The following is a 27,470-nucleotide window of genomic DNA, read 5'->3' as shown; positions in this document are numbered from 1 at the left end:
GTTCCTGTGGCTCGGTTATGCTGGAGAGCTCACATGCACAGTCTACCAAGCCAAACCACTGCTCATCTTATCAGATCGGTATGGTCTCATGCAGCTACTTTCAGCGCATGTCCTACACCTTCATAAGCCTACTCCAAATGTTGTCATTATTCGAAACCTGCTGATAGCCGACTCCCAGAAAGTCAACATATTGACGAGCACCGCTGCCAACCCTCCCATTACTGGCACATTTTAAGAGATGTGCGGTGTCACTGGCTGCTGTAATGGGGTGTCCTATGTGCTACGCGGCACAAAAGCCCTTTCAAGTCAGTCCTGCAGGCCTCCATCAGGCTGGGTAAAGTACTCCTAAAGTGTAAGGTTTATTCTTTTCCTAGGCCAGAGTAAGGCTTTATCCCCCATGGGCACGCTGCATGGCTCTGCACTAGTAAACCCCGAACCTCAAAATGGGTGGAGTCAAGGATATCTTCAGTTTGGATGGAATGTGTGAGCCAAGAATGGCCCCCCTAGCTGCCATGCCCCTGTCAAAAGGAGGAGAAGGCACTAAAGTACACCCTCGGCGGGTGGCGCATATTCTTTGTCTTCCAGTCTTTTCCACCTGCATGAATACACCATAATGGGTGTTAGGGCAAGGTACAGTCTCTGATTGTCATAAGACACAACCACAAGCAAGCATGGAATGTCCCTGAAAGACTGCAAAGCGTCGCTTCCACGGTACCATCCACTTCCTATTAATTAAGGAACTTTGAAGCCATTGCACAATTAAAAAAATAAACAAACAAAACACAAAGTGGCAAGCTTAGTTTCTTGCACATGAATACTTGTGCTGTTCACCATTAGTTTCTATGGCCTGCGTGTTTCACTCTATGCAGAACAGGAGCCCAGGAAAACATGTGAACACAGGAACATTTATTTATTATGTAAACACATTTTCCATTTCCAGTTTAGCTCTCTTCAGATTGATCTTCCCTATAAATATCAATTGCATTAGAGAACTGAAGCTATGAGTGCTTTTTCAATACAAAAAATGACTGCAATCTCTATGTAGCCCACCGCTATTCCAAGGCTCTTGTGACTCAGGAAACTCCATGTCATTGTCCGGTGGTTTTCACACAATTTCACTGCGCAGGTCCATCACGCTCAGCAAGTGCCACAGGGCGCTTTTCTTCGTTCGCCCCCTCCCCCCCAACCTGGCCCTTGAAAGGTGTTCTCCGCCTTCACCCTGAATTCCCCACTTGGTCGTTATTGGAGACGAGGTTCCTTATTTGGGACCCAACCCCCTTCAGCGCCCCCTCCCCCAACCACTGAAACTCCCACTTTCACCTCGTAGCCACGTCCCGCATTTGGAACTTCCGTGCCAAAGTTCCTCTTGGGAGTCGCTGCACGACGTCGGCATCCCTGAGCACCCCTCCGTCACACATGTTCATACACACACACCATGGTCACACCACTAAATTGTGCAGCAATTGTGACTTGGTAAAGACCAGTGCTGCAATTGCTGGGCCATAAAGACATGTCGTCACCGGGTCTTAACAGAAAGTGTGTTGCCTTATTACATTGAGGCTCTCAGATGATATTTCAGAGCAGCACAATAATAACATTGAAGAGTGGGGGCAGGGAAGTGAAGCACAAAGAGCGTTGTCATATTTGAAAGTCCTCGCTAAGAAAGGGGTGTGGCTAAGTGCGCAGGAACATTGGCATATCTTACTCCTCTCTTCCGGATGCCTATGATGGCACTCATTGATGGCACTCATTATGCTCTAGGTGTAATTATGCACTGTACACTCCATAGGGTCAGCCTTATTCCTGCCAGGGAGCAGGCATTTATAGATTTCTAGATGTCTATTGACTTTATCATGAGCCCACTTTTCAAGAAGTCCTTCAGTATTAAACTATGTACAGTTCAAACCCCCTTTCTCCAAAGCCTATGGTAAAGTGCCATCACCTTTGATAAGATAAGTAGGTTATTTATAACGTGCTTAATACCCAGAGGTTTCTAAGCGCGGACCCGGGGATCGAACCTGTGGTGCTCCGTATCGTCTTGCGTCCAAGGCAAGCACGTTGCTTGGATGCCCCTTTTAGTATCAGCTACAGTCAGTCAATAAATCATGATGGCACAATGATTAGAAGTAAGCAGAGAGGTCTCACCTGTCTGTGCAGCCATGCCTCGCTTTCATCTTCATGTTTCTAAAATGGAAGAAAGCATCGTGGTTAGAAGAGGGCAGTATAATTCACACCTGCAGAGCTGGCAGTTTTTCGCAGTGGAAAGGTAGTCGACATCAAGACATAAAATCGATACTTTAAAGATCTGTATTTAAAACGATAACTGATGTGCTTTATCTTCATAATAAAAGCAACAAGAAAATACATATTACAGAGCATATTATACTGTTTTATTTATGTTAGGGCATGTACAGTAGTTGTCATTGAAGTATAGTAGAGATCATGACTTTTTTCCTCCCCAAAAACACACCTTCTAGGCAGGGGGCTGTGCAATATAGTTTGTGCTACAACATGGATCAATGTAAGTGCGGTTGTGCAGGTGGATTAGTGGTCGAAGCTAGGTTTCTGGTTGTGTTGATGAGCAGGTGGGTGGAATTATGTGTGCATGCTTGTGTGGATGGATGCGTAGGTGAAATTGTGAGTAAATCTTCAGTTACATGTAGATGGGTCGGTGTGTTTGTCTACGGTTGTCTGTATGTGTTAGTAGGTAGACGACTGGTTGCATGGCTGTGTTAATAGGTGCGTTTGTGTACGCAGGCTGTATGTGTGGGTGCACGCCTGTGTAAGGGGTTCGCGCTGTCGCATAGGCAAGATATTGGCATTGCTGCATTCACCCTCTGTGTTAGGCTGTATAGATTGTGTGTCTCACACGCCCATAATTACCTGAACTAATTGCAAATTAGACTTTACAGACCCTTGCCATTAATAATAGATATAATACAAATACCTCAATTCACAGTGGTGCATAGACCCGTGTGTACCATAGCTAATCAGTTGCTGTTCATGCTTAACAGTGATGCAATAGCCACGTATGGTGAAAAGCTGTGCTCTTTCCCCAATGCCAACGGAGCCAAGCTGAGGGATGCTGTCTCGTGCAAACATGGAAACGTATTCTGGGTGCAGTGTTCACAATCAGATACACGCCTGAACCTGCAGCAAAACCAACGAGTCTATGGGAATCATTTTACCAGCCTAAACCTGATGTAAACTAAGCATCCCATTACCTATTGCTTAACTAGTACTATCTGGAATCTTCTGCACAGTCTGCTTTTCATTTATTTCACAGAAAGAAAACATGATTTTCACACAAGGCATGCCCAAAAACAATGCTCTGGACATAAGAGAATTTGGATGAGTATTTTGTGAGAGATTCGAGGGTCACTTGTACTTCCTCTCCTTTACCCATGCTGCTGTCTTCATTGTGTGACACTTGCACTCAAAAGCAGTATGTGCTGTCCACAGGAGGGCTTCACATATAACAAATAATTATTTGTGTGCCAGGATCTGGTTGGAGTTATTCAGGGCCTGTTGGGATTTATAAGAATGTCAGTTAGTGGCGTTATGGTGTCACCCTCAAAATTCTTCCCATTATCTCTCCTTCCTAAATCATGCATTCTTACCATGCACAGCAAGCACCTGGGAATGACCAGGGAATTATGAGGGATAATTCCAAGGGCTGAGGTATCTTTGAACAGCGATGCTTAGGAGTTGGAAAAAAAAGCATCCTTCAGAGTACTGACGGGCTGGCATGCACACAAATATGTGTGTGTGTTCCTGTGTGTGCAAATGGGCATGAATGTGTGTGGACGTATGTCTGTTCGTATGAGCATATGCATGCATGTATGTCTACGTGTGTGTTTCCCTGCTGGTGTGTTATGTGTGCACATCAGTATAAGGATGTGTGTGACATAGTTATGTCTCTATGTGCACGTACAGTGCATGCAGGCATCGGTTTCTGTGCCTGTATTTGAATGCATGTGTGTGTGTTTGTGTGTGCCAGTGTGAGGTGTGGTGGATAGAATTAAGTAATCACCAGAAAGGCATTCTACAGCATTGCTGCACTCCCCATCCCAGTCGCCAGACTTGTGCTCTCAGTGGCAGCAAGTATGGGGAGGCAGGCGAGTGGGGGCTGGGACCGTGTAGCAAAACTAGCGCATCACCAAGGATTGCTATCAACTGCCCAGCTGTATGCCCCACTGCCAAGGAGTGCAATCAAATTGTGATTTTTAGCTTCATTGCTGCCTCCCCCTCTTAGCACAGACACAGGAGAGGAGATCGACATCACTTTGCTCATCTTCTGTGCCAAAGCTGTGAATATGTTTTGCCGCCAAAGGTTGTCAGGGATGAGGAAGATGAGGAGGATGAGATGAGTCTGTAATGCCACTCTTTTCTCCCAGCCTGTAACTCTCTTCCATCGAGTACAGGTTGTGCAGAACTCAGCTCCCCGTCTGGCGATGGGCTTGCAAAATTTGCCAGAACCTCTGAGGTGCTCCAGAAACTTAATTGGCTTCCGATTGCTGGAAGGATTAAGTTTAGAGACCGTTATCTTGAACAACGGGCCATGCATCGATTGGGAGCCGGTTTCCTACACCAGAAAATCGAGCTTTACTCCCGCTCTGAGAATGTCTGCTCTACTGGCCACGCTCTTCTTCAGGGTCTGCTTTTTCGTAAATCTACAGTTGTGGGGAGAGCTTTCTCGGTGGTGGCGCCTTCATACGGAAGACTGAGGATCAGCTTCACTTCCGTAAGGTTTTAAACATATTTTTGTTCAATTTATAGCTGACGTGTTCTTCTCTCCATTTCTCTGTTGTCTGCTGGTTGTCGGGTCCCTCTACCTTGTTCCTCGGATGAGGGACCATTGGTCTGTTAACGCCACAATGTCTTCGGGCCTCGGCCGCGCTTTATGAAATGCTATGACATAACATAAAACAAGGCAATCAGGCATCTAACCTGGCTATTGATGGCAATCCTTGGAACTGGGACATTACTTGGGTATGTCATGCAATCATTGGCCGAGCAGTTGAGAGCAATCCTTGGCAAATGTTCAATCTTCTGAGCATTTGATGCCGATCCTTGGGAAACACATAAGTAATTGTGCTCTTCATGGCAACTGTTGGCACCACATGTGCCGCAGCAGTTGAGAGCAATTCAAAGCAGTGAGGTGACATAATAGGAATTTGAAAGCAATCTCTTGCGCATTAGAGGACCAACTTTGAAAACCAGCAAAGGGGAACACTGGGCTGGCTGGCGGTGAGCAGAATAACGCTATGAACGTTAAAATAAATGGAAAACATGCACTGCTATGAAAGTCAAATCAGGTTAAAGCATATTTAAAGGCAATATGAATACCGAGCGAAATGAAAGCAAGTTTGAAGCATATTTAAAAGCATTTTGAAAACCGAAAGAAATGAAGAAAGTTGGAAACACTTTTGCATCTTGAAAGGAGTGAAAGCAACACTGTGAATCGAATTGAAAGGAAGTCTTTGAACTGCATTGAAACAATGAACTGCATTAACTCAAAACAAAGGCTAGCAAAGCCAAGAGAGCACAACGAGTTGTATGCAAGATATATCCAGCATTGGTCCAAGCCAAGAAAGTGCAAAGAACTGTATATAAGAAGGAAACAAGCATTGGCGAGAACCACACACATAGGGAAGTGTAACAAGTGCATGGTGGCTAACCAGTCTCAGGAGAGTGTGGCATATGTGACTGAGGCAGGACTCACTGCTGGGGAGAAGCAGTGGACTGGTGTTAAATGGAAAAGCAGTCCAGGAGGAGTACCGGTTGCATGGCTGTAATGGATGAACCGTGTGGTCCGACAACTGGGTATCCAGGCATTGCTTCGAAAACATAGTTTCGAATGCCAAAGTTTCTGAAAAAAATGCATCGAAAAAATGCATTTTTTTTGTAGGTAAAGTTTTTTTTTTTATAAATGAGTGTTAAGAGGTAAAAAAAACAGGGGTTGGGGGGACCCCCATTACATTTTTTTTAAATGCATTTTTTCGATGCATTTTTTTCAAAACTTTGGCATTCAAAACAATCACTTGGAACCCGTCATTGTACCTAGACCAGAGGTCCCTGAATGGAAAGCTACTGAAACACTTATAAAGAAGCTTGTGTTGTACGAAGAACTTTTTGTGACTTTGAAGTCAAGTATTGTTTTGAAAGCTGGAAAATGTGAACTCTTGGGGAAGGGAAACTCTGTGTTTGATGAACTACTTTGAAATTGTGGAAGGGGGGGTGATTACAAGCCAGAGAGTAAGAAGTTCTGGACATTACTTTGAACACTATTAATTTTTGATGCTGACATCTTTACACATTGTATGCAGTTAGTTGTGAGGGCAAGTATAGGTTTTTGGACACAGACAGATGTTTTTACTTTGGACTTTTTGACCCAGACTATCCTTAGTTTTCTTTAGGTGGGATACCTTAGCATAGGGCAAGTTAGGCATTAATCCACCCTGCCTTTTGAGTTAGTAAAACTTTGTTAAAGAACTTGAACTGTTGTCTGTGTCTGATTTATGATGCCTTCAAAGTGTTCCGACTCAATATAATGGATCTAGTTTCATGAAGGAATATGGTGAAGAAGTCAATTTGGTGTCAAGACAGTGTTGGTAAAGTTGAAGGCTGATTTCAAATGCCTAAAGAGTAGTCTGAGTTCTGTTTGTTTAAATGTATCTTAATTACTTGATTGGTATGATTAAAGCTAAGCCTGATTTTGTTCATCTTTTTGCAGAAAAAAGATTGAATTGAGTTCCACAACTTATACGTAGATTCAGTTTTACCACGATGGCATTCAGGTTTGTTCAGTGCACGTAAAATATTGAACAACCTCTTTGTTGAGTTTGAGGCTAACTGCATTTGAGAGGCATACAAAGCTTGCTTAGCTTTCAAAATGACTTTTCACTAATCTCCTAAGTGTTTTTTTGAGCAGACTGAGCTTCAGAGAGTACCATTTATGTGTAAAATATTACATTTAATAAACTTGTTTGCAGCAATTCAGTACCTTCAATAGTGTTAGTTAACACTGTAGGTAGAGACAATATAATCAGATGAGGAGTTGATCTGGCCTCAGGTTTGTGTGTTAACTTGATGAGTTGAGGTTTAAGATTATCATCCATACATCTCTGCTTGTTTCTATTATAGGATAACTGAATTTAGGCTTCGATAGGAGGATGTTTGGAAATCCAAAGACTTCCCAACAGGTGGGCTGCCTCTTGTAGGTAAAAAAGGGCTGAGGGTGCACCAGTTACATGTCTGTCAGTGAAGGATACACCAATATTTCTCAACCCATATTGGCCATTGAGACAAGTTGCTTACTGGGAGAACTCTCAGTTAACATTATTGGCCAGTCTGTCCCAACAGGATACGTGTGAGAGAGGACAGAGAGTGATAGCACTGTATCTTCACTGTATCATGGAGATGGAGGGTTTAAGAGTGAGGGGCACACAAAAAGCAGCAGAGCCTTGCATCCACTTGCATGGTGGATAGGGAGTGGGGTAAGGGAATGTGGATTGAGAATTGAGCTGCTGGCCAAATGGCAAGTGCTTTCTTAGTGATTGTAGTGTTTGATGTCTGTTTATTATTTATTTCACGCCTAATGATTCACAGTGAGGAATAGCTGTTGATTAGTGTGGTTGTTGATTTCCCTGTGCAAAACCCATTTAGTGTATATTACTTTAGATCAAATGTACTGCAAGGCTCCCTCAGGAAATGTGAGGAGTAAGGGTAACAGTGAAACTAGGGGAATTTCACAGGTTTTGAACACTGATCAATGTTTTGAGTACCTTGGGAGCCCCGAGTATGATCATGACCAAAATATAGCATTAGTCTCCTGGGTCCTAGGGTTCACCAACATATATATGCTGCTGTGATGAGTAGATGATGCGAGATAGAGATAGAGAGAGAGAGAGAGAGAGAGAGAGAGAGAGAGAGAGAGAGAGAATGTGTGTGTGTCTGTCTGTCTGTGTGTGTGTTTATACACCACTTGAACACTGATGTTATTATCGCCTGCCTGTCCAACCAATACAAAGATCTGAAGGAAGAGGCTCTCACATTTGTGACGATTAGACATACTACAGAACCAAATCCAGCCTATATTGATGCAAAGGTGCCTTAATGTAACATTACCGAAATAAAAGACCATAGCCTGTGCAATGCAATGTTGAATGACATTTGGTTTCCAGGTACACAGCGTTGGCAACACAATGCATACTTTATATGTGTTTGGGTCGTGCACGAATTTCCCAAAATGCATCATATACACATTCTCCAATGTACTATATAAAGTCATCTCGAGTCCATTTATTTCCTGGTGATGTTCTAATTTGCATAACCTACAAATCCTAAGTGTGTTGGTTATGCCCAGTTGGGCTCCATTTACTACCAATGTTGGTAGCTGTCTAAATCTTAATAACATAGAAAATCTCCTTTGTTTGGGCGATGGACATAATATCAAATACTTCTGAGGGCGCAAATAATTTAACTTTATGGTTGGATCATCTCTCTGAGTTTTTAATTGAGCAATATTTTTTTTTGCGAATCCCACAATTAAAGATTTTTTTTTAATGATTGTTTCAGAAGGTGAAAATCCAAGTCCCAAAGTTGAGTCCATCCTATAGTCATGAATAGTTTTTCATATTCATCCACTTCCTTGAAGTCCTGAATAGCAGATGCTACCGAGTTCTTCATAAAAATCCTCAACAGATTGAGTAAGGGGCAGGAAGGGCTTTTAAATAAAGACAACCTCTTCTTAATATGGCTAGGCCTGTTAACAATGCCAGCCCCAACTCTAATCCTACAAACTGTATTGGGGGCACTTTGAGGTAAGTCAAGGAATCTCCTACAAATTGCCCCCTCGAGGACATTTAGCCAGGTAAGATTCATGTCATACTTTGCCTCCAAATCATAGGGAATAGCTGCAGCAATGCTCTGCGTATAGGTCAGAATAATTCCTTTTTAACTATAGCCTGCCGTTCTTTGAGCAAAATTCTTAATTATTGTCATGAGTGTCACAGCTTTCCTCTGCTTACTTTCAATGTGTTCCATTTGCCTATTTTTCCCTGACGCTAGCTACTTGCCCCAAGTATGTATACACGGATGCTTGCCCTAAAGCCCTACAGCCCTACATTTCATTTTTAAACACAAGAGCATCTTGCATTTTACAAGAACTGTCCATTACCATAAGAAACTCAGAGGAACTGATCATTGATTAAAAATATGATGAATACTATTCAAACTTAATCAACCTAATCTTCAATACGACCTAATCAAAACTTGCCAACAAGAACAATCAAATCAGTAAGCATTAATTCAAGATACTTTTTCTTTGTATGTGGCGTGATATTTGTACCATCCACCTCTTTAATGTTTGTCTTAGTGAAAATCAGGCTACCCGAAGAAATTGAACACTTTAATTTAGTAAAAATTACAAATGCACGGAAAATATAAAAATGTGTATCTGCTGAAATGATAGATGCTAGAATGAAACTTTATCTGCAAATCAGTCACTTTGATGTAGTTAACTCTCATTGTTTGAAGAATAGTACAATTGCTTATTTGCAGTAAATGGTTTAAAACCTATATATTTTCTAAGTCAAATACAAATTTCCTTTTTTCTTGTTCACCATTTGATATTTCGAGCAAACTGCAAAATTCACTTTACCTCCTGATGAACCACCTGATGTAAGGTGGGGAAACACGTGTTGAGCACATTACAAGTAATTTTCAAGAACGTTAAAATGTAATGAATCTGTGAAGTCAACACACACTACAATTTCAAAATAATAATAAACAATTGTTTGGAGCACCTGACAAAAGTGTCTGCATCTTTCATTGAAGTACTTCAAAAATCTCGTTGCAGCCTCAGAGCACCTAAACACAAATGTAGGCAGCACCAACAGCACAAAGGAGAATCTAAGAACAATTTATTACTGTCCAGTTACTCTCCTGTCTTTTCCACACAAAGGCTGCCATTTCTCTTCTATGATACACAGACGCTTGACCAATTATTCTGTCTGCAAAAGCCAATTTATTTAATGTATTGGTTATTTGTAAGGCACATATACAACAAATGGTGTTCCAATGCGCCACAAGACAAAAAGGGAGCGGGGAAACGGGAGAAAGATAAATATAATGGTCCTACGAGGCCTTTTGACATTCAGATCGTGCAAGTGCAGTAGCAAGCAGTGCAAGGGGGAGGGGGGAGGGAAGTGCCAGTCGGCGCAAAGGGAAGTGCTAGGATGGGAGGGGAAGTGCAGGGTAAACAGGAGAGAGTGCAAGTGCCAGGGGATAGTGGAGAGGGAGGGGAACAGGGGCTAGGCGAGTACTAAGGGGAGGCCAGGTGGTCAAGTGCCAGGGAATTGCATGGGGTGTAGGTGTTGAGGGTCCACATGCTAAGTGCAAGGAGGGGGGTGGACTGGAAGGGGGGGCAGTTCCCTGTAGAACTCAGAGGGAACCAGGCGGCCAGTCACTGTAGAAGATGAGGTTGCTAGCAGGGGGGGAGGGAATGAAGAAGTGAAAAGGAGGGTCCTGAGGAGCTTCTGGTGTTAGGCGGAAACCTGTGCAGTTCCCTCTGGGACCACTGCAAAAGATTTAGGACTACAGGTGTTGGGCGGTGAACCCACTTGGTAGCAGTCTGTACCACACAGACTCACTTGGTAGCTGTGGCTGAGCAGTCAGACTTCCCTCAAGAAGAGTTGAGCAGTATGTGGAGTATACAAGATAGGGCAATTCTTCTCAGCAAGACAAGTAAATACGCAACGAGGCTTAGTGTAAAGATATTAAGGCATTTATTTATAACAAAACATCTATGAAAAACACTATGGCAAGTCACGGCAAACAAATCAAACACAATTACTCTATGAAGAAGAAACAATCAATCCCCCTAGCAATATTTCGACAACTCTAGGTTCTACTGGCACCACTTATTTTCAGACAGAGGTGTATACCTCAACCTAGATGACACTCTAATATTTGTTAGGACGGGAGAGAAAAAGATAGGCAGGTTATGAAATCAACACGGTTTAATCCTACGCGGATAAAATGCAGGGCAGGAAGGCAAGAACCACAATAGATCGTACAGTTCAGAGGCCAGGCCCACTCGGAGAGAGGCAAGGCGCGATGTCCCAAAAAGTCTCTAGTGGAGATGCATTCAAGTCTTTGTAGCAAATTGTTATCGGCAGATTGAACCAGTTCAGAACAACGAATGAGAAAAGCTTGGAGGCGACTCAACGGAACGGAGAGGATTAAGACACCTCACTCGAACTGATCGAAAGGGAAGCCAGGCGGACACGGTACCTTGTTGTGGAGGGCAGCTCCGGCGGGGGCAGTTGTTCCTGGTGGTGGATGCATGTCGGGTCTTTGCCAAGAGTAGAGAGGTACTCGTCGTCGAAGAAAGTGAAGTCCGGTGCACCACCAGGGAAGAGACCAGCCGCGGAGTGCTCCGTCACAAGGCACCACCTTTTGGTCGCGGTACAGGGGTAGTGGCTATCCGGTTGCCGAGGTGCTCTGCACGGGCAATTCGACCACTGCGTCCTGAGGCGAATAAAAAGCAAAGGGGACTGGTTGTTCCCACCAGTCAGGGGAAGAGACTCTCCGGCAGGGAGATCTCCTCTGTCGTCGGGAAGTGGTGAGTCGGTTCCGCAGGGCTCCAACGGAGGTGTCGTCGTGCAGGTCGGCTCAGCGTTACCCTCGTCGAATTCTTAGGTCCTGTGGCGACTTCTGAAGATCCAGTCCCAAAAGCCCTGCTTTTATGCAGAAAACCCCCATTTATTCAGCCTAGCTGTTAATCAACAGATGCTAAGTGGTGAGCGGGAAGGCTCACCACTTGGGCCAATCACTCCAGAGTGCGACCTGAGTTGGCAAGGCAACTCGATCCAGGGTGCCTAAACCCCCTCCCACACCCCTGTGGTAACCCAGACAGAATGGCACCACTTTGGAGGGTCTCTGTACAGAGCCCGCCAAAAGTGGAACAAAGGGCTCAACCTTTGGTTTAGGAGTCACAGAGACGAACACAGACGCCATTTTAAAAACCGAGTTCTGGCAGAAAATACCATCTGGTAAACTTATTTAAGATAAGTAGACCGGTGGTACGTTAGAGATTAACGAGGAAAAGTATCAATCTCCAACAATGGGATGAATCCCATAGGGTTATGTCCGGGGTCGAACATAACAAGTAGTTTCCACTGCCACCAGCCAAAACTCGACGAGGGGGGACGGGACAGTGCCCCCTCGAGTAACAGATCCAGGAGTAATCAAATTACTCCTACTAGTACGTCCACAATAAGATGGTTTGTACTAGTTCTGTTAGTAAATTTTAGGTCTAGTAAAGCCAATGGTGACTTTACATGCCCGGGGAGACGGTAGTCAGTCTCCGGGTATGGAGTCTATGGTGGGGGATCCGCTAGGACGCCCCCGTGTTACGGCACGTAGGGTGTGGTGTAACACACATAGAAAAACATATGAGACCCTATGGAGTAAAAGACCCCATAGCCCATAGAACACATTGACATTTGAAGGAATCACACGAATACATGTCCAAGAGTGGGAGAAAAAGAGTCTCACTCTTGGCAGGATGGAAAAAAACAAACTCCCGAATTCCAGCAAAGCTGCTGGGGGACTCACTAGGTTAGGAAATTCAGCCTAAACAGAGAATTCTCCCTAACATCTGGAACTTAAGGAGATCTGGCTCAAGCCTGAGAGGGGCAGTGAGACCATTCCAGAGGGAGGATCCTGCAGAAGAGAGAGAGAGATACCCCTCACTCTCTGCTTAGTGAAGCATCTGACCTGCAGAGAGTTGGAGCTAGAGGACAGAAGCTCTCTAGCAGGGAGGTATTTAGGAAGAGAGAGTTGTATGTAGCGGGGTCCCAGGACCCAGAAAGCCTTGTGGATGATGCAGAGGGTCTTGAATTTGATCCTTGCAGCAACTTGGAGTCGGTGGACGGATTTTAGGGGTGGAGAGATGTGGTCCCTGGGCTTGAGGCCCAGGATAAGTCTCACAGTCCTATTCTGGATTAGTTGAAGGGGGCAAAGGGAGGATAAAGGAAGATTGAGGAAGAGGCTATTGTAGTAGTCCAGCCTAGAGAGGACCAGATCTCTGGAGACAATGCGTTTCTGGGGGAAGGTGAGGAAAGGTAGAGTGCCTCTGAGGAGATGCAGCTGATAGTGGGCCTTCTTTGCAAGGTCCACAACATGAGGGGAGAATGAGAGAGAGAGGGGTAAAAGATGACACAAAGGTTTTGTTTCCCCACAAGAGGGTGAGGGGGGACCATGGAGGGTAGCCAGAGGGTAAAAGGAAAGGAGGGCGCAGGAAGGATCTCAGTTTTACTGGGATTAAGGCAGACATCATTGGCAAAACACCATGCCTGAATAGTAGTCAGACAGTCAATGATAAGAGAGGAGGAAGAGGATGTAGTAGAGGGAAGCATAGAGCAGAGCTGTGTATCATCAGTATAACACTGCAGGTGAGGAGAGAAGGAGGAGATCGGAAGGGCCAGAGAGGCGAGGTAGATGGTGAAGAGCCACAGCGAGAGGATAGAGCCTTGAGGGCCACTGCAGGTGGAGAGTGTGATAGGGGTGAGAAAAGGAACCAGTTGAACCTGGGAAAGAGGGTCAGAGAGGAAAGAAGTCAACCACTCAAGTGCAAGGCAGAGGAAACATCAACAAGGAGAAGGATAGATGGAGAGTTGAAAGCATGTCTTCACGGGTGTTCAGTAGAGCAGTTTCTGTGCCTCTGGTTGCTCTCAAGCCAAACTGGTGGTCATGGAGACAACCAACAGATTATGTGTGTTGGATCAGTTGGGGGATGACTAGCTTCTCCAGGTGTTTACCCAGGAAGGGGCAGTAGAGAAAGGGCACAAGTTAGCGGGACAGGAGGGGTTGCCATAGGGCTTTTTGAGGAGAGGATGCACAAGGGAGTGCTTGAGGGGTAGAGGGAAGGAGCCAGTGGAAAAAGAGTGATTACAGAAATCGTTCAAGACTGGTGCAAGGATGGCAATGTTGTCCTTGATGGTTCTGGAGGAGCAGGGGAGCACCTGTTTGGAGGAGACCTTCATAGAGAGGACTTGTCAAGAGACCTCATCCAGTGCTATGGGTGAGAAAGATGAGAGTGGGACAGAGGGTGAGTGGGGGGCCGAGGCCTGCAAGCAGCGAAAGGAGAGGGAGAGGGGAGGAGAGTGAGGACAGGATGTCCTGAGTTTTTTTTTAAGAAGCGGGAGGCGAATGAAGTAAAGAGGGTCAGGGATGGCAAGAGAGAAGTGGAGACTGCAGTAGGATTTGCGAGTTCCTTGCGGATTTTAAACTATTTGTTGTTAGTGGCACTAGAGATGCAGGCTTGGATATGGTCCCTCATCTTCGAGTGGATGGAGAGTCTGTATTGCCTTTGGAGCAGGCCAGTCAGTCAGAGGATGTGCCTAATGCCCGCCACTTCCGCTCAACAACTCTGCACTTGCGTTTCAGAAAGGCTAGGTCACAGTCAAACCAGGTGTTGCACTTGGAGGCAGGCTTCACGTAGATCCTCATGACAGGGGCAAGGATGTCCAGCGGTGTTGGTGATGGGGATATGAAGATTAGTAAGGGCATGATCAATGTGGGAGTCATTGGTAGGAGTAGGAATGAAAGTGGCAGCAAAAGCCGCAGCTGCCACTCACTTCATTGGTCAAATGATGAAGGAGACTGACAGTGCAGGGAGAGGTTTAGCAGAGAGACCTAGGAGATCCAGGTGAAAGAACAGGAGAGCATGGTCAGACCAGGAGAGACGTGGAGTGAGAGGGTTTGAGAAGGGGATGTCTGCTGTGATGACAGTATCCAAGGTATGTCTGGCTGAGTACGTTGGACCGGAGGGATGAATGGAGAGGGAAGGAAAGTCACAGAGGCTGTGGAAGAGTCCAGTGGCTATATCAGGAGAGTCAAGGTGAATATTGAATCTCTGGGGATGAGAAGTTTGGAGGTGGAGGCAAGAAGATAAGAAGAGCGGTCAGACTACTCTGAGAGAAAGAGGGGGACAGAGCAGGTGTTCTGTAAATCCTGTAAAACAATTTGGAAGAACAGAACATTGAAAAAGGTTTAGCAATGTACACTAAACTTAAAGATAAATCTACTTTTACACCAACATTACCACCAGAGAATGTAATCGACACATTTTTCAAAGTAGTCCAAAAAGAATTGAGAGACATCTACCTAAATACTAACGCCAGCACCAGAAAATACAGTCATCGGTCCAGTCTAACAATTGCACAAACAAAAGCGCTCAAAGAACTTAAAGACAACAACAACATCACCATTAAATCATCCGACAAGGGAGGCAACATTGTGCTACTGAAAACAAGTGATTACATCAAAATGGCATCAACACAACTGAAGAACAAAGAATGTTACGAACAACTCAATGCTAATCCACTAACCACACTAGGAGAAAAATGGAAAACAATGAACAGCTATTAGAGCGATCAGTCACTTCTTACAGAAGATGAATACCAATATATGAACGTATCACACCCAGTTATTCCGACCATTTAATTTCTCCTGAAAATCCACAAAAAATTCATCAATCTACCATCAAGCAGGCCCATCATCAACGGAATTGGATCTATAACAGAACATGTTTCAGAATACATAGACCAACAGCTACAACCATTGGCAAATTCACTTTCCTCATATATCAGAGACACCACACACATCATCCAGTTAACAGAAACTATACCTTTGGACAAAAACTACTGGTTGATTACAATGGATGTCACAGCACTATATACCAGTATGCTGCACGATAAGGGACTCACCACTACTGAATATTTTTTGAAAACCCGATCTGTTTCACTTTACGACCATAACAATATGATCTTTCAGATGCTACAATTTACGCACCAGAACAATGTTTTTACATTCAACAAATCTCTGTACCGACAAACCCAGGGTACAGCCACGGGCACAAAATATGCCCCTTCATATGCCAATCTGTACATGGGCCACTATGAACTTGAATTTGCGTGGCAAAATCCATCATTCACCCACCTCAATAACATCATATTCTGGGCCCGCTAGATTGACGACATTCTCTTAATATGGAGTGGAACAAAACAATCTTTTCAGGAATACTTTCAATACCTCAACAATAACAATTACAATCCAGCCAAACCAGCATCAACTTTCTGGACATCACACTTTACATTGATAATGATACAATACACACCACACTCTACACCAAACCAACCTCAGTCAACAGCTACACGCATCCAGTAACCATCCACAACACGTGATTCGTAATATACCACTTGGCGAGATTTTGAGGGTCAAAAGGAACTGCACCAAGGAAGATGAGGTTTCTAAACATGCAGCCCGAACAATGGACAACTTCAAACAAAGAGGATATCCCCCAGAACTTGTTAACAAAAGCTATCGCAAATCTTTCACAAGAACTCAACAATCACTGCTACAAGTCAGATCCAAAAAAGACAAAATAACTGACGACATGGAACGCAAAACCAACTTCATCACAACCTTTAGCTCGAATAACAAAATCATTCAGAAAATCCTCAACAAAAATTGGACTATTTTAAGATCTGACCCTGATCTTCACACAGCACTAGGAACACAACCTACTTTGACATATAAGAAATCAAGAAATCTGAAAGATGAACCGAGTCTGTCCCACTTTCTTAACAAACCAACTACAGGAAACAAACTCACACCATGTGCCTACAAAAACCAATTCAAGGGAGCTACAAATGTGGGCAATGTTCAATTTGTCAATATTCAGATAATGCAAAAACCACCATTACCACACTGAACGGAACCAAATATACCATACAACAACTTATCAATTGCAACAGCAGATTTGTCATTTATGTTATCATATGTCCATGCAACAAACTGTACATAGGAAGCACGATACGACAGCTCAAAACAAGGATCAGTGAGCATATCAGAGCCATCAAAAACCAAGACATGAAATCACCTATAGCAACCCACTTCCTCGAAACTCACCAACCAGAACAAATCAAAAACCTCAAATTCTTTGGGATAGCCAAACTCAAACCACCACCCAGAGGAGGCAACATCAAACTCCTCCTTAGACAACAAGAAGCACGTTGGAGCTGCCTTATGGACACCTGTAATACTGGTTTAAATTCAGATCAAGAGTCATTTCATGTTCTATAAACAGTAAATTAAGCATAAACCTTTGCTCCCAACTTTATTTTTCTAGCTACCTCACACACAATTACAACACCATATGAATCACTTCTTCCTCATCTCAGCACTATAAATGTACACGAGTCAGATTTCAACGTAAGAATTTTTATGCATATGTCTTGCACTACTCGAACTAACAGTCATGTATGACACAGTCAGTATACCAGTAGATCAGAATACCCAACTTTCTCCACGGCGGCACCTCCCAGCATTCATAACAGTATCTACTCAATGGTAATTTTGACATTTTTTATATCATCTGCCATTATGCCATTTTCCTTGTTTCACATTGAGCCATTATTCGGCGGTACCTCGTAGCATTGATATCAATATTCACCCATTGGTATTCTTTCATTTTTAAACATCACTTGCTATCACTTTATCTTTTGTCGTTGCACTTCACAACACTTTAAGAAGAACCTCAAAGATGGAGGCACATTGCGGGATTGATCGAGCATTCGCATATGCGACTATGGCAACTCTAATCCTTTTACAAGACGCATTACGTAATTGGGCACTCGAATTTAAGACCAGTGCAGCACCACAATGTAGGACATTATGGTGAACACCATTTGAAGATATCATTCAAACTTTGGTACATTGCAATATCTACCATTCCAATATGGCGGTCAAAGCCTGGGTGCATGACGTCATGGCGTCATCACGAACCAGCTTGATGAGGCATGACGTCATCACGCCAATGCCATTTTATTCGCGTTTCTTTCGCATTTTCTTATGCTATATAAAGACGGCCCTCAATACATATTTACATGGCAGTCTCACCATTTCAACGGACGAGACGGATTAAGAAATAGAACTAATTAGACTTTGGTAAGCATATTTCATCTTTAAAACTGCCCCTTGGCTCAGCTATGACTCAAGTATAAGTACCTTTTTCTTCTTGTTTCAAGCGACTCTTTTTAAAGGCTTTAACCTTATGTTGACAAACTAGTATGTTAACAATCAAACTTTAAAAGAACAGCTGATTACATGCATCACTTTTATTTTTCTAGGGAATTAACAATTTCGGGTTTCATATTGGACAGGAAACAGATGTACCCCTAATGATTCTTTTGTTTGGTACCATCTAAATACTCAAAGTGACAAAAAGACACAATAGTTCTTTAAGTATATCCGGGATGCATATTTAACAATTCACCCCCCCTTTTTTTCTTTTTCTTTAAGAGTATGCAAGACATAATACTCTGCAATCTCTTTCTTTTCCTCTCAGAGTTTTACATCTATGTAACACATAGTATTCTACCAAATGGAGCCAATCACCTCAGTCACCAACTGATTCCAGCAGTTGGAACTCTCAAAAGCAATTGAAACTCTCATTTCAAAGACCATGTTTTTATCCTGATGAACCACTCCAACCACGAAGTGGGGAAACACGTGTCAAGGACCTTTCCAGAACTCAGAGTTTTTCGAGTTTGCAAATAAACTAGAATCTTTTCAGAACTTAAAGCTTTCAGGTTTCAACCGAATAATCAACAATCTACATAGATTCTTGGCCCGCAATACATTTAGGAAATCAGGCCTTTATCTACATACAACATACTCTGCTCAAAAATCCAAGGAATTCTATGAATAACAAGGAGACAAGGAGCCCACCACACTGCCGGCTTTCTCCCATCCTATCATCATTGAAGAATCAGAACTGACTCAAAAACAATTAAATCAAGTGTTTGGAAACAAGTTGACTCAAATGAACTATTCAAAACAACTTTCGTTGACAAAATCAACCAATTGAATGATTTAAAAGACTTTCTTTGACTAAACCGACCAATCGAACATTAAGATACAAACTGACCAGTTTGCACAACTTTTGTTTTTCCTTCTTGTTCAACGTAGTGAATTAACTACATTGTTCTAAATTTGTTTTAATTTTTTATGCATAACACCTTTAAATAAAATAGATCTTCAAACAGAACCAATTTGAATCTATCATTTATTCTCCAGAGAAGCGCAACCTTGGGATTTAAATTTCAGTCCTGTAAATCGAGGTGAGAGTCAACGAGAGGATTGGAGAGACACCAAGCCTACAGACAAGGCATTTGAAGGAAGAATAAGTCTGAGTTGAATGTACATAGCAGGGACCCATTCGAGGAAGATAAAGGCCACTCGGCCTCCATGCCGGTTGGAGAGGATTGGTTGGCTCTCAGGGAGGAGTCTGTCAAAAGCAGTGACAGAGCTGGCAGTGAACCACGTCTCTGTAAGAGTAAGAACGTCAAGGTCAAAGTCTTCGAGAAGGAGACAGATGTCAGAGGTCTGTTTAACAGCAGAGAGAGATTTGAGGGTAGCTAGGTGAAGCGGTTTTCCACCTTTGAAGGTCTTCTGAGGAGGGGTACAGGGATTTGGTATGTCTGTCAGAGATGGGGACAAGGCAAGGGGGGGAGACAGAGGAGAGACAGGGGAATGGAGGAAGTTCATGAGAGATGGAAGAAACCTATCAAGAAGGGGGAGGTTGGGCTGAGAGCCCTGGGCCATGACAGTGTCATTCTGATAGACATTAATGATGCACATAGAGGATCAGAATCATGCCAAGAGTGCTACCCATCTGGTGCCACCATTAATAGGCGATGAAGAGAAAGGGACATTCATTGGTTGTTCTTTCAATATTCATGTACTGGCAGACTTGTTCAATTGACATTGACTGTTTGTTCTGTTTTTCTTCCTCATGTATTGAGGCACACTCATTCATTTTGGCAATGTATTTTCTTTGTTGTTCCAGACTTGTAAACTGATTCATACGCATTATATATCACTGTGTATCCAAATTGTTTTCCGTTTTGAAGTTGGTTTTTTTGATTATTTATTTATTGTCAAAACACATATTACACTATTCTTTCATTGTTTTCATGATTTTTGTTAACCATCATATTTAATGAAATGCAGCATTATTTCTTATATACCAGCCGTTTTGGTTTTTTATTCGCTCTCACTTTTAACTACGTTTTGGTCAAAAGGGCAATTCAGTTAGGATATCTTTTGATACCAGCCCAGAAAAAGTATGAGGATTCAATTTTCAATTCATTATACAGCTTTTTGAATTCTTTGTTTTCTATTATATTAGTCCTCCACCATAGCTGTACGACTTTAAAAGGGGCAACCCACATTTTTAGTCTAGGGGAAGAGAAAGGGGACAGGACAGAGACCATGTGGGGAGTGCATAGGTCCAGAGAGAGAGCGACAAAGTGGATGTGTGTGACAATCTGCCTGGAAGAAACATTGACGTAGGTATCAGTGATAGGCAAGCCTGGGTTAGAGACCAGGAGATTTTTCTTAAATATGTTCCTTTCAGGCTTCGTAAGAGGGGTGGGATAGCTGATAGAGTAACAGAGTAGGTGAAATGGAGAGCACCATGGAGGGAGAGGGCGGAAAGATGGGAAGGTGGGAGAGAGAAAGGAGACTGCACAAAGCACAATGAACTTACCAGGTGGCCTAGCAGCAAGACAGGCATAGGCAAATCAGTTGCAAAACAGTTGGGGAAACAGCCGGTTTAGCAGCAAGGCAAGGTCCGGAGCAAAAGACGGACAACCCAGTGGAGAGAATCCAGCCAATGGACAGTATTGTCTTTTATTTGTACCAAAAACATGTATTTTATTTGATCATAATTTAGTTCCAGCCCATTCTCCTTTGCAAAGGCACTTAATTCACTTGCACTCCCTCCTTATGCATATAAATGTTTGAACCAGTAGGATCACATCATCTGTGTACACTAACCACGGTATACGAAAATGTTCCTTTTTTCGGCAGTACATTTTTAAGGTTTGCCAAATGAGTGGATATGTCCACCAGGTAGATATTAAACAGCATGGGTACCAGCACGCATCACCCATGCTGCTCAATCGTACTGGGACGCTTGTTTTCTCGTGCAGTTGCACAATAGGTGAAAGCAGCCTTTCAGGAATATTCCAAGCCCCTAGCTGTTCTGCCAGTCTCCTATTAGCCACTGAGTCGAAGGCGACCTTGAAATCCACAAATAACGCAAACATCAGAGGCTTATGGCATTTGTTCGTGGTTATGACGCTTGTTTGTTGAGAGGATTAGCGTGTTAAACATTAGCATATTGTGGGTCGTAGTCAACCCCACCCGGAAACCAGTCTCGAAAACAGTGTGAAAATATAATTCTTCAGCCCAGTTCATTAGTTCTTTTCATAGGTAACCTGCAAATAACTTGCCAACAACGTCCAATAAGGGCAGCCTTCTATAATGTTTGGGATCTCTACAGGTGCTTTCTTTTAATAAAATGGTATTAAGATTGCCTTACTCCATGATTACTGCATAATACCCTACTTACAAACCTTAGTGAATAGATCAACAAAGATGGCCGCCCAAACCTCTGCATCCCTCAACAGAACTATGTTTTCCTGACCATCAGACCCCAGAGCCCTGGATTTGTTTAATTTACCTTTAGCAAATATTACACTATCAACATCAAGTATGAAAACATTCCATCTTATTATTTAATTTGGGCTTGTCTCTTGCATACAACTATTAGAAATCGGACTGGTTAACCAGGCTGCTTTATTTCCCTTTAAGTTATTTAAAGTACTCCATAGCTTTATAGTGTTTACACTTCAAATATTTCAAGCATTGCCTGCAAATGTGCATTATTGATCGAAAACAATGACTTTTAGCCCAATTATTCTATTTGTTTTTCCATTTCTTCATAAGTAGAATTCTCTCATCCCTATTACTGCTATTTCCCGTAATAAATCTTAGATCATGTCTTAATCTTCTCTTTGCATCACATACATCCTTATCAAACACCCCATTATGCGCCCCAATTGTCCATTATTTTCATTTGAAGGCCAAGAATAAAGACCCATTTGCAATGCCAAGCGTTTGGGCTTTTTTGTGTCTGTGGCAAAGGCACGTCCCAGGAACTGCCCATTAATGGTAGTAGTTACAAAATGGTGGATTACCTGGGAATCTAATAGCAGTGCCTGGCAAATGACTTATACTTGTACTCGAGCCAAAACAGTTGGCTTTGGCAATACTTTGTTTTAACAGGACTTCAGTGAAGGACATGCAGAGTACTTATACATCGAGTGGATGAAGGGAGACCTGGTTGACATTCTGTATTACACCAGTAGCGGGTTCACAACTACAAATAAATAATTAGGGATCATTACGAGTTTGGTGGTATCCCGCCAGTAAATTCGGTGGTATACTACCAAACGGAATTACAGTTACCAGCACTCGGTCTGCCGGAATTACCAGCAGATTCTGAGTTCCAGCAAAGGCAGCTTAAACCACATTCCATGGAGTCACGTCTCCATGGGGGGATTTCCGGTATTACCAGCACCAGGGATACCACTGCTGGTAAAACCAGCTGTTTTTTTGCCAGTGGGGTGCCCGATTTACCTCCATCTCTGAGCTGGAGGTAAATAAGGTGCTCCACCGGTAAACTTGTAGTTTGCCAGTCTGGAAATATGCCAGTAAATGTGATTACCGGCACGTTAATTCCGGACCCGCAAACTTATAATGATCCTCATTAAGTATCAGAAGACTGCCATGAAAAAACACTAGCAGGCACTTTCAGTGCAAAATTTGATGGTAAGTCTTGAATAAAGCAAGCTCAAAGACTTCCCATGAGGAGGTGTTTCGGGCAGGGAGGGGCAGGAACTGGGAGGGAAGGAAGGGCCATAGGGATTGGCATGGACAGTGAATTGGTGGGAAAAAAACCAAACAACCCCTACAAGCTGTGTGTCTCTTCTCCTATGCCATGTCTCCGTATTGGTTGCCTTATAAGTGTTGCACATGACACCAAATAGCCCAAACTAAAAAGTGAGTACTCAAGCATTTTTATTTCCACCATTGAAGCTGAAACCTAAAGCAGTGAGTACAAGTGGAAAACACTCAAGAAGTGTCTAATTCACTTGTAGATCTATAGTATAGAAAACATCCCGGATTTCCGTGGAAATATGAACTGTTGATGTGTTTTTAGTGAAATGTTGATAGATTTGCTTGTGTTAAGAACAAAGATTGTTAATTTAAAAAAAAAATATTGAAATACCAGCAATAAGTCTTTCCAGAATCTCAACATGGCAAAATATGTGTGTCAAAATAAGGTGGCAAACCTCAACCGCGTACCCAGCCGACTGGTCATGTATTTTTGAGGGTTCTGTGAGATAGCTTTCAAAGAGAAGTTCAAACTGGAAATTAAATTACATAGCGAATAAATGAAGTATGCAATGCATGCATTGCCTATTTTAGGCCTAACTCGAAAGCACATAATATGTCACTTTATGCCATGCGCATATTTTGTTAATCTCTCAAATGTTGTTCTACATATGTAATATTTCTTTATTACAAACTTCCCCCATCTTCAATCACAAATCGTTTGTCTAGGTTGTCGCTTTAAAAGTGTGTCGCTTTTAAAATATTTTGACACTTTATCTCAAGCATCTTCCATCCCCCCTGTTCATTAAAGTCATTATTCACTAAATGATATACGCCTTCGCTGTCACATCTCCTTAATCTCAATTTAGATCACACAGTTATCCTGCATTATCTTTTTCAAAAGTGAAGCCTTTGTTTTGAAGCACGCCCAATGTCAATGTCTAGGAGACATAATGACTATGCTCTCATTTCTGCACAAGTTGTCAATTAGACAGTTTAAAAGTGAATTAAACGTATGGTATGATAAGAAGTGTTTTTTTAACATTTCCCTGAAGGTCTGTGAACATTCTAAGGCTAATAACATGCAACTCTTTTGATGAATTACTATGACATTTTCCCAAAAAAATTGTTTTCGCCTCTGGGCCAAAAGACGGAAAAGTTTGCTGCAAATTTGTCTAACAGTTAAAAAGTTATAAAGCATGAAAAAGGTGTAATTTTCACTTTTTACATTGATTTTTCACATAGGGAAAATGACCAGTCTTTGAACAGGCCTAAAGCACTGGATAGATTTGTTTAAAATGTGTTATAGAAGTGGCACAACGTTGTGTCGTTTGTTGGTTTGCTGGAAATGCAGCTATATTTTTTTTATTTTTTTTTATTTTTTAAATTAGGCTGGGAGTGGCATGTTCTGGCACCAAACTCTTGTATACATAAATATCACAGCATCAACTGAGGCTTTTAAGAAATGAAAGTGGCAATTTTCATTCTGCCAAGGCAAGACATTCTCGCGCGTATGCTGGTCACTATGGTAGATTAAAATATGCTTTAAATGCTTGTGGGATGGTTAACGAGATACTTGTGATTTTAGGGATAGCATTTCTTTTCATTTGTTTTCATCCTTAGGTGAGCATTAGTGACGTATTTGTGAGAATGTGCCTTCTTTTTGATGGGTGACATGGGAAGCAACATGCTTACAATCATATTAGGACGGGAAAGCAGATTTTTTTTTTGCCATCAGGCTGTATGTGATTAGGAAAACGAAAGCATTTGGGATGTGAAATAGTTGTAGGGGCTTGAGATGATGTATTTTTAAACGCATATATGTCGAATGAATTTCAACAACATATTCGCAAAAATCTTGCGTACAAATGGTGCAACAGGAATTCAACAGTTGTGATTTTCTGTGATATAAATATTACATTCTGGGAAGAAAATCTTGTGAGAAAATGTCATTTGAACAAGAGGGTTTGAAGATCAAAAAAGCAATGTTCAAAATATTTGCTGGAACATACGAGGGGAGCACATCTCACCTGATCTCCGCACCCTACATTGGCTCCCAATTGGACGTAAGGCCACCTTCAAAATCCTGTGTATTATTCACGACTCGTTCACGGAGTGGGGCCCAAATACCTACAAGAAAAGATTATGCCTTATCTCCCAACCCGTTCCCTAAGGTCAAGCACAGCCCTCCTCTTAGTGATCCACGCCTCCAGTTCAGCCAGTATTGTATGGCATATTCAACCCTGGTGCCAACTTTGTGGAACTCACTGCCTCTGCTCATTCGACACTGCCAGAACTTCATGACCTTCAGGAAGGCACTGACAACCTGTCTCTTCCTCTAAAATCAAGTAAGGAACCGTTCTGACCACAACCTACCACCACGGCCAAGATATGGCTTGGTAACCCCCTCATTACGGGCAGTTAAGAAAACTGGCATACGGCAACTAGCTAGTTATGCACAGGCTGGCCCTCTATATGCTCGACAAAACACCTAGTCAGTCTCATGCGCCACAGTAGTTGACGCCATGAAAGGTGTTGGATGATAGCCTTCCTCCACCAGGTATACACTACGCTCTCAGGCCAAGGGATATCTATCTCCTATTATCTGGATCATTTGCCCTAGACTTGTAATCAGAGTACTAATAGCATACATGTACCTACACCATGACTGAGCTTGATCATGGGCTCCTCAAGTAATGCACTTGTTATCAGTACAGGAGATGTCTATCCTGGCCAATATTACTGATCTGGAAATCTATTGAGAAGAGCTGCACAACAGGGTCTAATAGCACCTATATCTCTGCTAATCCTTCTTAACATGGAATGTATTGAGCAGAATGACATACCGAGGGCCGTCTAGCACCTATATTTAAACAATATGATTTGGGCCAGATCTAGTTGTCATCGTCCAATAGACATGAAATGTTTTCAGATCATGTGATGCTTAATCTGATCTGTCTGAGAACTGATCACAGAACTACTTTCACATGAGGCACAGTATCACCTGGATTCTGATGCTTTATTGGGCTTGCTCGTGTCTCTTGCTGTTATTCACTACACTCTCCTATCAGATAAGTGCTTGAGCACTCCACTGTATCCTACTTGAAAGGCTCAGAGAGATCGGAAATGTCTGGGACCAAGCTAGTAAGTGGTTTGCCTCCTTTTTTCAGGTGAGGCAGCAACAGCTGAATCTGGGCGAATTAATCTCAAGCGCCTCCCACAGGAGTGTGGAGTTCGTCAGGGCTCATAACTCTCTCCTCACTTGTTTAATTCGTATCTGTACCCCTCATGGACCTGCTCAAAACACACAAGGTCAACTTCCACTCCTATGCAGACGACATACAGGTGTTTGTCAAAATGGGGAAAGTGGTAGAAACTTTTCAGATGGTCGAGCAATCCTTGGTGGATGTCAGGGCATGGTTGTCTGCCAATCAGCTCCTGTTGAACGCTAGCAAAACAGAAGTAGCGTTGTTCGGCCTAAAAAACCTCCTCAAGTTGGGCAGGTGCCAAGATCCACCACATTATTTGTGTGCAGACTTATTATTATATTAAAAACTTGGGGTGTGTATGGCAGGAAGATCTCGAGTGCGCAGCTCAGGCGAGCACTAAGAAAGTCAGGTTTTGCCATCTTGCGCCTCCTGTGACAGGCTTTACCATTTATCTCATTGCAGGAGCACTCTGTGGTTGTGGAGGATATGGTGACCTACCACTTCGATTAAGGTAACAGACTGTTGGCAGGTATTCCACTTACTCAAATGCAGCGTTTGCAGAAATCCCAGAAGGACGCTGTGAGGCTGATTTTTGGGGTAAGGAAGTCCTCTCCAATCTCAAGTCTTCCTTGGACTGGCTGACTGTCAAGGATCGCGTTGATTTTAAAATATTTTCCTTAGTCTATAAATGTATAAATAACCTGGTTCCACTCTATTTATCCAAGAAAATCAGGTGGTTCCACCCAACCCATCAACTGTGATATAGTGACATACTGTCATTGGAAACTCCTTTGTCAAAGTACATGTTCAGAGGTGACTGGCGATTTGGAGTGTATGGCCCGACAATATGGAATAAGCTTCCTCTGAAGATCAGGACCCTCAAATCGCTTTTTCAGTTTTGAAAGGCACTGAAAACCCACCTACTCAAGTAAAAGGACCAGGTGTGTTATATTACAATGACTCTGGTTAGCTCAGTTTAGTTTTTGACCTGTAGTTTGACCTGTGTAGTCGGTTTCAGTGACTCTGGGTCAGACCCCTGTGTAACCTGAGCCTAGATACAATTGATTTAGTTAAGTGCACAATATAAATATTTCAAAATAAAAATACACCCAGATCTCCCAAGGGACTTTGATATGGGCCAATTTCACAATTTCGAATCATAAATTAGGACTAGACCACCCATGGGTAATCAATTACCCAGGATCCAGAATTTTTATCCATTAGCACGTATACTCTAACTTTAGTTCTACCTTCAAGGGAATACACTCTAGAAATCAGGCAACAATACTGGCGAGGCAAGCACCAGCAAGGGACATCAATGTGTTGTCACCTTAAGCCAAAGCTGAATAAAGAGAGGAAGAATATGATAAACTGAAAGCCGGTGAAGCCTAAAAATAATCAAACCTGACACCAGACCAAGAGCAATAACTGTTAATCAGA

The 27,470-nt window shown here is 42.8% G+C and overlaps 1 protein-coding gene across 3 annotated transcripts in view; it reads right to left on the bottom strand.

Moving 5' to 3' along the window:
• DPP6 (dipeptidyl peptidase like 6) overlaps positions 1 to 27,470 on the bottom strand; it is a 2,034,493-nt gene that overhangs the window by 478,833 nt on the left and 1,528,190 nt on the right. For all 3 annotated transcript variants that reach the window (XM_069647934.1, XM_069647936.1, XM_069647935.1), the window contains exon 12: positions 2,146 to 2,184. In XM_069647934.1, the coding sequence (XP_069504035.1) occupies positions 2,146 to 2,184 (39 nt within the window). The remainder of the gene's footprint in view (positions 1 to 2,145; positions 2,185 to 27,470) is intronic.

The sequence above is a fragment of the Ambystoma mexicanum genome, chromosome 2q (genome assembly GCF_040938575.1).
Source record: "Ambystoma mexicanum isolate Mex_15411 chromosome 2q, UKY_AmexF1_1, whole genome shotgun sequence".
NCBI lineage: Eukaryota > Metazoa > Chordata > Amphibia > Caudata > Ambystomatidae > Ambystoma > Ambystoma mexicanum.
Note: the sequence above shows the minus strand (reverse complement) of the source record. Positions and strands in the feature narration are given on the sequence as shown.